Genomic DNA, 15,061 nt, shown 5'->3' on the forward strand with positions numbered 1-15,061 from the left:
TCATGTCTACAGGGCTCTAATAATGCTTTGTTCATTTTAATCTGAAAAAAATCATTTGTCTACCCACCAACTATATGTGGTTTCTTAATTTTTAATTATTTGCTGTTTTATTATTTTTATTATATGTATTTATTACTGATTCATTGATTTTCTTTATTCTTGATTTGTTTATTTTTCATCTTATTTTGTGTAGAAAAATAAAACTTAAGATATTTGAGAACAGTGGAATGTTTTATCAGAGCTTTTATTGTAGAAAATCGGAACCAAAGCAAAGTATATTCATTTTTCAGTTTTTAATAAATGTGTTTTTTTTGGGGGGGGGGACCTGATGCGGCCCAGCCTCGCTCAGACCCTAGCTCCAGTGGCCCCCCAAGTAAATTGAGTTTGAGACCCGTGCTCTAAAGGAACGTACCAAATGTTCCAAACACCCTCACAGTACAGTCAGTGTTTTGCGTTGAGCTGTGTGAGAAGTTTCAAACTCGTCCAACCTAAGTGCCACCACGTGGTGTGTTTGTCGGAGAAATAATCGCACAGGGAAGCGAGTGTAGGTTTTGACAAATTTTCACCCTTTTGTGTGCAAGTTAGCAAGGACTCCCATATTTTTCCAATTTAAACACGACAAGCCGAAACTCTTGCGTTGCGTTAAGTCTTTTGTATTGAGTCATAGTGTAATCTAAGCTCCGCCACACACACAAAAGACCCGATCCAAAGCAACCGACTCCACTGAACATGAACCAGTGGAGTCCAAAAATCACCACGAGCTTCCTTTGACAAGTGTGCGGTTTGTTCATGGAGGGGGGGCGATGAATGCCTTCTCTGTGTCTGTCAGTGGGATGTCATCACAGACCAGCCTGTGGGGGTCACCAGCATCCTGCATGGTAATGACTGTCAGGCCTCCTCGGAGGATCAGTCGGAAAGGGGGAGTGAGGACCAAAAGGGAGCGGGACATGGGGGGGGGCATCTCCAGAATCTTATCTGAACCCGCAAAGTCTGCTGATGTTTCTGCGATTGGCAGGCGGAATGAAAAGAAAACACGGATTTAGTGACAGGCTGCGTATGATCGGCCTTTTGATGTAAACCACACGACTTTAGATTTCGTTATTTCTAACGTCTAAATGCATGTCAGAACTTCTTTTTTATCTTTTTCAATTGATTCAAGCTGGATGATAAATGCAGTTTTTAATACTTAACAGAACATGTGCAGCATCTTGCTTGACCTAAAAGAAAAACTGCTTTTTTTTGGGGGGGGGGGGGGGGGTGTTTGGGGCCCATCATCCACAATCCTTATGTGAGACATGAACACACGTGTTTCTCTTTTCTAAAAAGAGGCAGCTCATAAATACACCTAATCTGCCTAGAAAGTCCGCTATTAAAACACAGACAAAAAAAAACACCAACAAGGATTTACGGTTTTACATCCATACTGTAAGCATGTAGTAATGGCTACATTCATGACAACATGTCATACTAGAGTATTTTGATCATTTTAAGCATGAGTAGAACTTCCTTCCTGGGTGCTTCGATGTCACATAGCAACATAGAATGGAACGCTACACCTTAGCGTTACTTTTTCCAAACACAAAAACACAGCAGCAGTAGCGGGAGCTCCAATATGTAGCGTTACCTTTCCTTTACCTAGTAGCTATCCCGTGTAGTGTGGCGCCATGTTGTTGCAGGTACCGGCTGGTGCCATTAGTCAGCATATATGCTCTCTCGGAAAACCAGAGGTATGAATGAGACACAGCACACTTCATGTCTGTTGTTCATCTCGCTTAGCTCGGGACAAAAAGTAAAAAAAAAAAACCTTAAACTATATTAGGAAAGCAGGAAGTGAACAAATGTAACAGTTACTGATTGTAAAAGTACCAGATGGAGGGGTAGGATTTAATAAGCTTTGCTTCTTCCTACTCCTTTCGGACATGTGGAACTGTGAACTGATTATGTGATGCATTCAATTGTAATCTGATGCATGTTCAAATGAAATAAAACCATTACCATTAACTGACCCATGTTCAGCATAAATACCGAGTTCTCCATCACAGTCAGCACATTCACTGAGCTAGATTTTGACAAACAACCATTCACACTCACATTCATACAATTAACCTAGCATGTTTTTGGAATGTGGGAGGAAACCGGAGTACCCGGAGAAAACCCACGCATGCACGGGGAGAACATGCAAACTCCACACAGAGATGGCCGAGGGTGGAATTGAACCCATGTCACTGTCGCTTAGTTAATATGCAGGTCACATTCTGACCTGAGCACATCAACAGTAGTCCAGTTCCAACACTTCCAACTCACAAACACACCTCTAGTCCTCCTCGGAACGACCTTTCCTCATTGTCATTCGACCCTCATAAGGTGGGTGCGTTCACTGACACTCTGAAAATCACATTGCACGTATGTGCGGTCTAAATAAACAGAAAGATAAAAACAGGAAGTGGATAGTCCTATCACTCACAAACATAACTGTACTGTGGAAGTAGAATTTGTAGCATCTAATGTCCTTGGAGCGGCATGGCAGTCGAGTGGTTAGCGCTCAGACCTCACAGCCAGGAGACCAGGGTTCAATTCCACCCTCGGCCATCTCTGTGTGAGAGTTTGCATGTTCTCCCCGTGCATGCGTGGTACTCCGGTTTCCTCCCACATTCCAAAAACATGCTAGGTTAATTAGCCGACTCCAAATTGTCCATAGGTATGAATGTGAGTGTGAATGGTTGTTTGTCTATATGTGCCCTGTGATTGGCTGGCCACCGGTCCGGGGTGTACCCCGCCTCTCGCCTGAAGACAGCTGGGATAGGCTCCAGCACCCCCTGCGACCCTTGTGAGGAAAAAGCGGTAGAAAATAAATGAATGATTGTCCTTGAACGCAACCCTCGGTTATAAAACAGTTCAAGTTACATTGAATTGATTTTTTTCAGGTTTTCAGTTGGTTTGGCGCTGCTAACACAATGGTGATTAATTCATTTGAAAACTGATTAATCTGATCCTTATGAATGTGTGGCCCTGAGTGGAGCATCGAGGCAGCATCTATGCAATTTATGACTGTTTATTAAAGATTTATAATGATAGTATGTTTATTGACGTCAACTTGAATGATAGCACATTGGTTGCAGGCGCAGACAGGAAGCGGGGGAGTCCATCTTGCTCCTTTGAGACCCCCCTCCTTCACCCCCAACTCCCACATGTCCTGCCTCCTCCTCCTCTCAAAGTCAGGTTCATGTGTGTGCAGAGCGTGTTTCCATGCTGTCACAAAGCCTTCTGTGAGCTTGGGCTTATTTACCCTGCAGTAAAACCCGAGAGGGAGTACAGCCGGCAATAAAAGTGGAGAGGTGCTCAGTGGAATTAGATTTAAGGCCGCCTTCCTCCTCCCCGAACCCAACGCTTGTGCTGTTGTTCAAGTTGAGTTACGGCGCGTCGGGGTGTCGGGGTCTGCAAAAAAAAAAAAACACACCAGCACGTCTGAGAATAGTTTTTAATAAGAGAGGCTGTTTCACTCGGGGGAGTGGGGGTTACATAGTGGCTGGTGCGGTGACAAGATATGCATTTCTAGCGTAGATATGCAGCAGTGCAATTATAGAATTATTACATTTCACGATGCTGTGGCTCAAGTACCTTCTCCGCAGTCGCACAATCAAACCCCCATTGTGCTTTCTCACATCCTAACAAGGGAGAACACATGTTGAGCGAAAAGCATTCAAAGTGACGTCGCTCGCTCTGGCACAAGAGGAAGACATTGGTATAGACCGCCCCGCCCCTCCCCACCCCGCTATTGCTTTGCTTTGTTACATTCCACATCATGTTCAAGTCAACTCCTTGGACAGTGTGCATGCGTTACAGGAGCTGGTGTGTGTGCATAGCCCCTTTCACACGTGGATCTTGCAGTAGATCTGGCATTTTTTTCCACCTGTGCCGTTCACACAGGATTTTTTTCAGACATAATCGGAAAATTTGCTTTTTTATATATATTATATACCGTATTTTCCAGATGATGAGTCACACTTTTTTTCATAGGTTGGCTGTTCCTGCGACTTATACTCCAGAGCGACTTATAAATATAAAAAACTTTGTTACATAAACACTGGACACCTTTTCTGTTTATGTTTATTTTTTGTTAGCCGAATAAGCATTGTGTTAGCATATCTTACACCTATTCAGCCTGTTCTCTATTCTTTTATTGTTAGAACTTGCCTTCCAAGAGGACGTAATGTCTGTTTTGGTCAAGTAGATTGTAAAATAAATTACACACAAAGAAATGCGACTTATACTTGTGTATAAGTTGCACAAGATCAAAAATGCATCATTAACTAGAAAAAAAATATATAAGTCACACTGGAGTATAAGTTACATTTTTTTGCAAAAAAAAAAAAAACTTTTGCGACTATAAGTCGCTCCGGAGTATAAGTTCCACAAGGCCAAAAATGCATCATTAACTAGAAAAAAAAAACATACATAAGTCGCACTGGATTATAAGTCAAATTTTTTTGCAAAAAAAAAAAAAATTTGCGACTATAAGTCGCTCCGGAGTATAAGTCGCACAATGCCAAAAATGCATCATTAACAAGACAAAAACATACATAAGTCGCACTGGAGTAAAAGTTGCATTTTTTTTGTGGGAAAATTATAGTCCAGAAAATATGGTATAGATATATATACCGTATTTTCTGGACTATAAGTCGCTCAGAGTGTATAAGTCGCACAAGGCCAAAACTGCATAATTAACTTGAAAAAAAAACATACATAAGTCGCACTGGATTATGTCGCATTTTTTTGCGGGTAATTTATAGTCCAGAAAATATGGTATAGATATATATACCGTATTTTCTGGACTATTAGTCGCTCCGGAGTATAAGTCGCACAAGGCCAAAAATGCATAACTAAGTAAAAAAAACATACATAAGTCGCATTTTTTGTGATATATATATATATATATACACGTATGTTTGACCTGTCAGACAGTGTTAATTGCTTTCTCCTAGCACGCGTTTTTTAAACTACCTCGGAAGTCAGAAAAATTGCCAGGTCCGTCCCCAGAGAGCAGCAAAGGCAGCAAAAATGCCGGCTGTGTAAAAGGGGCTGATGAGTGTCGAGATAGCAAGCTACAAGCGTAAAAGTCGAGGTACAAATCAGTCGGTCTCTGTACATTATGTAAACCTCATCTGTGTTACTTCTGCGTTGTATTAAAATAGCCAGTGAGTACCGATAAAGTTATCACAAATTCAAGCAAAAAAAAAAAAAAAGCCCAAATATATTGCCTTTGCGACAATGGAACGCTGAAGCTTTTCAGCAAAAAAAAAAAAAAAGTGAATTGAAAATGTATAAACTCATTCATGTCGACTCCACCGGTGGGCTGTTTTTTAAAGCCTAAAACTGCACAATCAGTCATTATAAGCACCGGGTGCTTGCTTATTTTTATCCGCTTGTGACGAGCAGCTCAAAGGTGGAAGCAACACATGAGTCATTCCAAGGCACTTGATTCTTTTCATTCCTTTCCGTGATTTACGCTACGGATAATGTTCTGTTTTTCCAATCTGGGTTACAAATGCACTTCATGAAATGAAAATCAGATAATAAACTTTGGTAAGATGATCCTATCCTTGTGCACTTGTTAGATGAATGGACTATTAATATTATTAATGATAAATAACGGTAGTTTACAAATGAAATAACATTGACACGGTGGGCGAGTGGTTAGCGCGCAGACCTCACAGCTAGGAGACCAGGGTTCAATTCCACCCTCGGCCATCTCTGTGTGGAGTTTGCATGTTCTCCCCGTGCATGCGTGGGTTTTCTCCGGGTACTCCGGTTTCCTCCCACATTCAAATTGTCCATAGGTATGAATGTGAGTGTGAATCGTTGTTTGTCTATATGTGCACTGTGATTGGCTGGCGACCAATCCGGGGTGTACCCCGCCTCTCGCCCATAAACAGCTGGGATAGGCTCCAGCACCCCCCGTGACTCTCGTGAGGAAAAAGCGGTAGAAAATGAATGAATGAATGAATAACATTGACACATGAATCCACTCAGCCTGGAAAAATGCAATAATTGAAGAGTACACAACACAGGAAGGACATGTATGTTAATTCTTCCACATGCTGTAAAAACGTCCAGCAGGAAAAGTGTCGCCCTTGTGTGCTTGCTCGCCGTCGCCGTTGCACAAACACAAACATTTAAACTACTTTGTGGTCTTGCGGACTTTCCGGTTGCCATTGGGTGCCGTGGAGCTGCAAAATGCCCTGTAAGACCTCCAACCAGACTTTGTAGCAGAAGAGGTACTGTTCCTGAAAGCAACACAGAGACAAAAATGCGGAAGCTGGCTTGGTTTAAAAACAGGGTTCTCAAACTCAATTTATACTTGGGGGGGCCACTGGAGCTAGGGTCTGGGTGAGACTGGGCCGCATCAGGTTTTCCAAAAAAAAAAAAAAAAAATGCATTTAATAAAAACAGAAAAATGAATAAACTTTGCTTTGGTTTTGATTTTCTACAATAAAATCTCTGATAAAACATTCCACCGTTCTTAAATATCTTAATTTTTATTTTTCTGCACAAAATAAGATGAAAAATAAATAAACAAATCAAGAATAAATAAAATCAATCAGTAATAAATAAATATAATAATAATAATAAAACAGCAAATAATAAAAACTTAAGAAACCACATATAGTTGGTGGGTAGACAAATTATTTTTTTCAGATTAAAATGAACAAAGCATTATTAGAGCCCTGTAGACATGACAAAACACGACTATAGTCACATTTATACTTTTTTTATTTACAACATATTGCGCAACTGCAGGGTCTTGAGACACATGCTAACTCGCAAACTAGAGAGCTATAGCGACCTAAACGGTAGCCTTCAAGTTATTTCCTTTAAACTTAAATAGCCAAAAACTTACCACTTCCACACGGATAGGGAGGATAACTATTAACAGTTATTTAACCTTTAACATGAACATTAATCAAACGTAATAATTTTTCTGGGTACATGATACCATACAGCATCCATATCAAACTAACATTAAACGTTCATATCAAGGCGGGGGCCTCAAACTAGTGTCCTGCGGGCCACATTTGGCCCGCGGGCCGCATGTTTGAGACCCTTGTTTTAAAACTTCAGTGGGTACTGACCTTGGTCTGAATCATCCCGTGCCGGTGAAGTCTCATCTCCTTTACGATGTCGCTGACGTTAATCTGCGGACAGAGAGACGAGAAGACAGACGGCTGTTCGGTTAGCTCATCGCTATGCCGACGGTTTGGCGGTCACTCACAGGCAAATCCCTCTGGATGAGGTTGAGGATAACGTCAGTGCAGATGAGTACTCCCGAGCGTCCGATGCCGGCACTGCAGTGCACTGTGACGGGTCCCTGGCAGTGCACGGAGCGCAGGTAGCAGATGAAGCGCACCAGCTGCTCAGAGTAGTGCGGAACGCCGTGATCGGGCCAGTGTGTGAACTTCAGGTGATGAACGCCGTGGGTCTCGGCTGTCTGGAGTCATTCCCAAAAAAAAAAAAAAACAGTCCGGTCAAGTAGAAAAGTCGGAATAAGTACGTCTGTTGATGCTGGAACGTCGCTCACCTCTTTCTCCACCATACGGATGATCTTGATGTGGAAATACTCCAAGTACTGCTGGTTCTCCAGGTGGATGTGATACTTACCCGTGTCCAGGGGTTCCTTTATCTTCTCTGGCCAGTACTTGTGACATTTGACCCTTCCCCTTTCTACTTCCTGCGTCATCATAGCAATCACGTCTGATTTGTTTTCCCATATCATTTGCCAGAATGCTGACACTGTGCAGGGCAGCGGGCCTTGGCATGAGATGTAGGAGACCTCCTCGCTTCCGACTTGCACACGGATATAGCTGGCGTTGATGTAGTCGCCGCTCTCTCCAAGGCCGACACGGGTTTTGTCGTCTATGGATGGGAAATGGAAGACAAACTCAGAGGCGGTCACATGATCAGACACATGATCTGACCTGTTCACGTCCATTTAGATGCACATTGTTCATAATTCAGCAGTGATTCCCAAAGTGTGGCCCAAGGCCCCCTGGTAGGCCGTGGTGGTACTGCAGGTGGGCCATGCAAGGTCATTAAAAATGTGAGTCATTTTTGCAAATATTTTTATTGTAAAATACTTATTGCACGATTTAAAAAAACAATATTTATAAGCCAAAGTTATTGACCTGTCCCAATATTTTCGGAACCTTATACAGTTTATGATCGGAACGTAGCTCTCTGGTCATCATGTCAGTCTTGAATGCAGTTATGAAAAGTATGAGAATTATTTCTGTCTTGTGTGTACAAGTTTGGGCTTCCTTTATCCCTCGCCAAAAAAATGCGATTTATACTCCAGTGCGACTTGTGTATTTTTTTTCTACCTAATTATGCATTTTTGGCCTTGTGCAACTTATACTCCGGAGCGACTTATAGTCCAGAAAATACGTTATACACAGCCCTCAACATAACCACCACTTACACTATGTACTATGTCCATTTAAGACATATAGTATATTAAAAAAATAAATAAATAAAAGACATATAGTATATAAACATAACCACCACCTACACTATGTCCATTTAAGACATGTAGTATATTTTTTAAAAAACATTAACAATAAAAAAAATAAAGACATATAATATGTAAACATAACCACCACCTACACTATGTACTATGTCCAATTAAGACATGTAGTATATTTTAAAAAAATTTCAAATAAAAAACGTCATATAGTATATAAACATAACCACCACCTACACTATGTCCATTTAAGATATGTAGTATATTTTTTTAAAAAACATTAAAAATAAAAAAACTAAAGACATATAATATGTAAACATAACCACCACCTACACTATGTACTATGTCCAATTAAGACATGTAGTATATTTAAAAAAAAAAATTAAAATAAAAAAGTCATATAGTATATAAACATAACCACCACCTACACTATGTCCATTTAAGACATGTAGTATATTTTTTAAAAAACATTAAAAATAAAAAAATAAAGACATATAATATGTAAACATAACCACCACCTACACTATGTACTATGTCCATTTAAGACATGTAGTATATTTTTTAAAAAACATTAACAATAAAAAAAATAAAGACATATAATATGTAAACATAACCACCACCTACACTATGTACTATGTCCATTTAAGACATGTAGTATATTTTTTAAAAAACATTAACAATAAAAAAAATAAAGACATATAATATGTAAACATAACCACCACCTACACTATGTACTATGTCCATTTAAGACATATAGTATATAAACATAACCACCACCTACACTATGTATTATGTCAATTTAAGACATATAGTATATTTAAAAAAATAATAACTAAAAAAAAGATATATAGTATATAAAGATAACCACCACCTACATGATGTACTATGTCCATTTAAGACATATAGTATATTAAATAAATTACAAAATAAAAAAAAATACAAAAGACATATAGTGTGTATATATATAGCCCTAAACATAACCACCACCTACACTATGTACTATGTTTATTTAAGAAATAAAACACTTAATTATGTAAATAATTGCTCCTTCATTACTGAGTCAAATGTTTTAGTTTTATTTTTTTGTGAATTTATTATCTTTTCAAACTAGCAAAAATATGTTTTAATATGTCCGATTAATCGAGAAAAAATGTCAAGAGAATACTCGATTACTAAAATATTCAACAGTGACCTTGACTGTGTTTGGAAAAAAAACTACTTTACTCAGCTTTTTGATTTAGTTTTGCCCAAACTTATGCTGTAAACTAAATTATACTCAGCAAACAGGCTTGAGTTGTGCAAACATGGTGATGAAAGGTCTAATGGACCAAAAACCTCCCCCACATACTCGAAATAAACTGTAAAGATCTCTCTGTAAGTCAAATAGGCTGCGTATGAGAGGGTGTACAGCGGGGGTCACGGGGGCGGCAGTATTCCACCGAGGCCCACTATCTTTGTCAGCATGCTCATTCATCTCAGACCCCTTCATCCACCCAAAAAACAGACCTTTCGTAGGCAGCAAAATGAATAGGGTCTGTGTTTGAATGGATGGACAAGTCTGTTTATTTTTCTGTGGCCCTGACATTCATTGTTGTGCAAAAACATACTTATATCACTGATGTGACATTTCGAGGCATGTTCCCACAACACACCTTGAAATGTATCAGAAGCAATATACTTTCTCAAGAGTATTTCATGTTGTAATTGGAATGAAGCTTTTAAATAAAATAAATGTAATTATTATTATTACGCCCACAAAAAAAAACAGTAAAAATAAAATGGACTCTGTCTCGCTTAGCAAAAAATGCACAATAATAATCACAATCAATCCTGATATTTCTGATTTTGAATCATTATGTTATTGTGTAAATATTGACACACAAAAAATGGCAAAATTACCCTGAAAAACTTCCACCTTTTTGCATTATTTATTTGTCTTTGTCAAATACTGTTTCATGTCCAGGGCTTAAAAAAAAAAAAAAAAAAAACTGAGCCTGAACTCAACACTCAAAATATATTACAAAAATATATATTTTTTAAAAGTTGCAGGGACAGCCAACCTTTGAAAAAAGTGTGACTTATATTTCGGAAAATATGGTATATATATATATATTTATTTTTTTTTTACTCAACACTCAAAGTATATTACAAAAATATAATTTTTTTAAAAGTCGCAGGGACAGCCAACCTTTGAAAAAAGTGTGACTTATATTTCGGAAAATATGGTGTATATATATATATATATTTATTTTATTTTTTTTAACTCAACACTCAAGTATATTACAAAAATATATTTTTTTTAAAGTCGCAGGGACAGCCAACCTTTGAAAAAAGTGTGACTTATATTTCGGAAAATATGGTATATATATATATATATATATATATATATTTATTTTTTTGTTTTTTTTTAACTCAACACTCAAAGTATATTACAAAAATATAATTTTTGTAAAAGTCGCAAGGACAGCCAACCTTTGAAAAAAGTGTGACTTATATTTCGGAAAATATGGTATATATATATATTTACTCAACACTCAAAATATATTACAAAAATATTTAAAAAAAGAATATTTAAATATTTATAAATATATATATTTTTGTTTTTTTTTTTTTATATTTTTGTAATATATTTTGAGTGTTGAATATATCGTATTTTCCGACATATCAGTCACACTTTTTTCATAGGTTGGCTGTTCCTGCGACTTATACTCCAGAGCGACTTATAAATGAAAAAACTGTTTATGTTACATAAACACTGGACACCTTTTCTGTTCATGTTTATATTTTTTGTGTAGCTGAATATATATATATATACATTATATATATATATATATAATCGGCTCCAAAAATATTTTTATCCAAAAATAAAATATGATTGTGAACATGAACAGTCTGAACATGCACTACGGTCTCATAAAGAAACGTTTGAAGAAACGTCATGATGAAAAATTTGTAGTGTTCCGAATACCGTATTGGGGTTCGGCTCCACCGCTATAGCATACATTAGCTTCTTATGGGCTTCCCTACTGAGACCGCTGCCCTCGCGACCCGGACCCGGATAAGCGGAAAAAAATGTATGTATGTATGTATGTATGGACGTTGGAACGACACACAACTGAGGTTCTGATGTTATTTAAAATAATCCAAAGGCAAAACAAAATAATTCCAGACATTCCGAGATAGCTAGCTCATTGCTGATATCGTTACATCAACCGATTTCATTTCTTTGTTCGTAGAAATCCTTATTTTTATGAGCAGTAAGTACTAATAAGGTGTTTTTCCAAGGCTTAATGTAGCCTGCAAAATAGCCGCACATAATCCTGTCTGTCCTTGAGGTAGCTCCACTTGTACGACCTTGACCAATGTCCTTTATACTAATTAATTTCTTTGCTCTCTCACTTTTGATGACCTCCAAAAGAGTAATAATTGAATTTGAGCGTGTAATACGAGGCTTTCAGGAAATTGGGTTTGAAGCGTGAGCGACTCACAGGGTAGGATGTCTCTGTAACGGTTCTTGTCTCTGTTCTCGGGGGCTTTTCCAACCAGGCAGTCATCAGAAGGCTTCAGGTGTTCCAGAGCCTGAAACAATGTTAGCGTGGAAGCCATTCAAGTGTTCCATGGATGCTCATTTTAAAAAAAAAACCCACCATAAATTCTTTGATCAATTCCTGCTGGTCGAGTTGATGCTGTAGAATCTGGATGAGGGCTTTGACCCTGGAGCCTGAGTACTGGCTGCTTCTAGATGGACTCATGAGGACCAAACTGGACAGTTCTTCTTCAGATACGATAGGAGGTCCTGCTAGGAAAGGGATCAGGATGAGAAAACGAGCAAAACGATGTCGGTGAAGTCGTTTTCATGCCTGTCTGAGAGGACGTCGTTTGGTGTGCGGCAGAATCAAACACGTCATCTTCTTCTTCTTCTTCTTCTTCGCTGCTCCAACCGTCTGATTGGGGTTTCCGCGTGCCTTTGCAGGACCGGTCCAACAGTTTAGTCACAATTTGTTTCCTGGGGGAGTCAGGGGGAGGCAGGGGGGGTGAGACCAGACCGGGTGAAATCATGCAAGGCTGAGCTTCTTTTCCCTGCGACTTTTCCACCTAAAATGCAGTATACAAAATAATGCTAAGATGTCCATGCAAGCCTTCAATCTTTCTGACTATTTGGACTACAAAGTCAAAGTTTGGACTACAAAGTCAATCAAGATACACCCAGGCCACTCTATTAGGTACAACTACATAACGGAATGAGAAGAATCGGCTTTCTAAAGATGTTAAACCGACACTGGCTGTGGTGCACTACATCGTACGGATGCTAATGTTTTATCGTTAGCCAAGCCTGGATGGGGCGAGAGGCGGGGTACACCCTGGACTGGTGGCCAGCCAATCACAGGGCACATATAGACAAACAACCATTCACACTCACATTCATATCTATGGACAATTTGGAGTGGCTAATTAACCTAGCATGTTTTTGGAATGGGGGAGGAAACCCCAAAAACATTTTTCAACGTAATTAGTAAATGTATTTTTTTCATTATTAGTAAAACTTTTATTATTATTACTTATTTATTTATTATTTTATTATTATTATTAAACTTATGTTTTTATTATATTTTATTAATAATACATTTTTAAATATACATTTATTTTTATTACACATATAAATTATAAAATAAAATTATTAGATAATTTATACAATAAAAACAATCAAGTAATGTATCTCTATTTATTTTCATTCATTCATTTTCTACCGCTTATCCTCACGAGGGTTGTTTGCTGGAGCCTATCCCAGCTGTCTTGGGGTGAGAGGCGGGGTACACCCTGGACTGGTGGCCAGCCAATCACAGGGCACATATAGACAAACAACCATTCACACTCAAATTCATACCTATGGACAATTTGGAGTGGCTAATTAACCTAGCATGTTTTTGGAATGTGGGAGGAAATTGGAGTACCCGGAGAAAACCCACGCATGCACGGGGAGAACATGCAAACTCCACACAGAGATGGCCGAGGGTTGGGAAAAACAAAATGAGAAGCTAAAAAGTTACCACTTCCACACAAAATAGGAGGAGAACTCATTCATTTTCTACCGCTTATCCTCACAAGGGTCGCAGGGGTTGCTGGAGCCTATCCCAGCTGTCTTCGGGAGAGAGGCGGGGTACACCCTGGACTGGTGGCCAGCCAATCACAGGGCACATATAGACAAACAACCATTCACACTCACATTCATACCTATGGACAATTTGGAGTGGCCAATTAACCTAGCATGTTTTTGGAGTACCCGGAGAAAACCCATGCATGCACGGGGAGAACATGCAAACTCCACACAGAGATGGCCGACGGTGGGATTGAACCCTGGTCTCCTAGCTGTGAGGTCTGCGTGCTAACTCGCCTTACTCCCTTACATGCATCAAAATAAATTCAGGCTTGTGTCAAATAAAACTGGAATTTTAAAGCCAAAAAACAACCTGTCCACCTAAAAGGTTATTTTTTTTCATATTTGGCATTATGTAACAGCACACAACATAGATAGATAGATAGATAGATAGATAGATAGATAGATAGATAGATAGATATTCTTTATTGTCATTGCACAATAACACAGCAGTGAAATTGCCAACAAAATGTCGTTGCCTGGCTCCCGTATAATAATAAATAATAATGTGGAGAATAAATAGATGACATCAAATATGAACAACGTACACCATAAACAGTAATTTGTACAAATAATTTAAATAATTTAGAATGTACAGTTAATCCAAGTGATCGGTATTGGAATCAATATGGAGCATTCCTAATGACAAATGTATCTTTATATTGTTGTATTATTTTCTATTTGAACAACTTCTTGTTATCATTCAGATCTATGTGAATCACCCAAAATGAAGATGATCCTTTGTATGTTTTTGGATTAGATGCGATAGATAGGATGTGCTTCATTATTTGGGTTTCAGGACCGGAAATTTGCGCCACCGGCTTTGATTTCTTCCGCCTGTGAGAGGTGTACCTAATGTTGTGGCCAAGGAGTGTAAAATATGTTAGAATTCTATGACTAAAAACATAAAATAATGTTTTTATGGTTCAAACATTAGCGTTTTCCCACATCCCGCAGTTCCAAGTTATGTACTTTTATCCGATAGGTGATCATGAACTTCAATTCAAGCATCATTTTTTCCACCAAAGGTTGCTCTTCTATTCATTGCTCTCTGTTGCCTCTCAGTGGTAAAACGAGGAACTACAACACAGCCTGACACATTAGAGCTGGCAGAACTGCTTTTCCTTAACCATTCATTCATTCATTCATTTTTTACCGCTTTTCCATGAGGGTCGCGGGGGTGCTGGAGCCTATCCCAGCTGTCTTTGGGTGAGTACACCCAGGGTACACCCTGGACTGGTGGCCAGCCAATCACAGGGCACATATAGACAAACAACCATTCACACTCACATTCATACCTATGGACAATTTGGAGTGGCCAATTAACCTAGCATGCAAACTCCACACCGCCCTTGTCCTTAACCAATTCCCATCAATTCTTGTATTTTCCA

The 15,061-nt window shown here is 38.7% G+C and overlaps 1 protein-coding gene across 3 annotated transcripts in view; it reads right to left on the reverse strand.

Annotated features, from left to right (window-relative positions):
- Positions 1–3,470: 3,470 nt before the first annotated feature.
- Positions 3,471–15,061, reverse strand: part of ptpn20 (protein tyrosine phosphatase non-receptor type 20) — a 48,438-nt gene continuing 36,847 nt past the window's right edge. For 2 of the 3 annotated variants that reach the window (XM_078793878.1, XM_078793879.1), the window contains 7 exons: positions 12,376–12,521; positions 12,163–12,314; positions 12,004–12,094; positions 7,577–7,911; positions 7,271–7,486; positions 7,131–7,193; positions 3,471–6,284 (listed from right to left, as the gene is read on the reverse strand). In XM_078793878.1, the coding sequence (XP_078650004.1) occupies positions 6,174–6,284; positions 7,131–7,193; positions 7,271–7,486; positions 7,577–7,911; positions 12,004–12,094; positions 12,163–12,314; positions 12,376–12,521 (1,114 nt within the window). In that variant the 3' untranslated portion in view covers positions 3,471–6,173. The remainder of the gene's footprint in view (positions 6,285–7,130; positions 7,194–7,270; positions 7,487–7,576; positions 7,912–12,003; positions 12,095–12,162; positions 12,315–12,375; positions 12,522–15,061) is intronic. The other variant, XM_058054175.2, reaches the window with a different exon arrangement.

The sequence above is a fragment of the Doryrhamphus excisus genome, linkage group LG10 (genome assembly GCF_037039965.1).
Source record: "Doryrhamphus excisus strain RoL-2023G ecotype Guam linkage group LG10, RoL_Dexc_Guam_v1.1, whole genome shotgun sequence".
NCBI lineage: Eukaryota > Metazoa > Chordata > Actinopteri > Syngnathiformes > Syngnathidae > Doryrhamphus > Doryrhamphus excisus.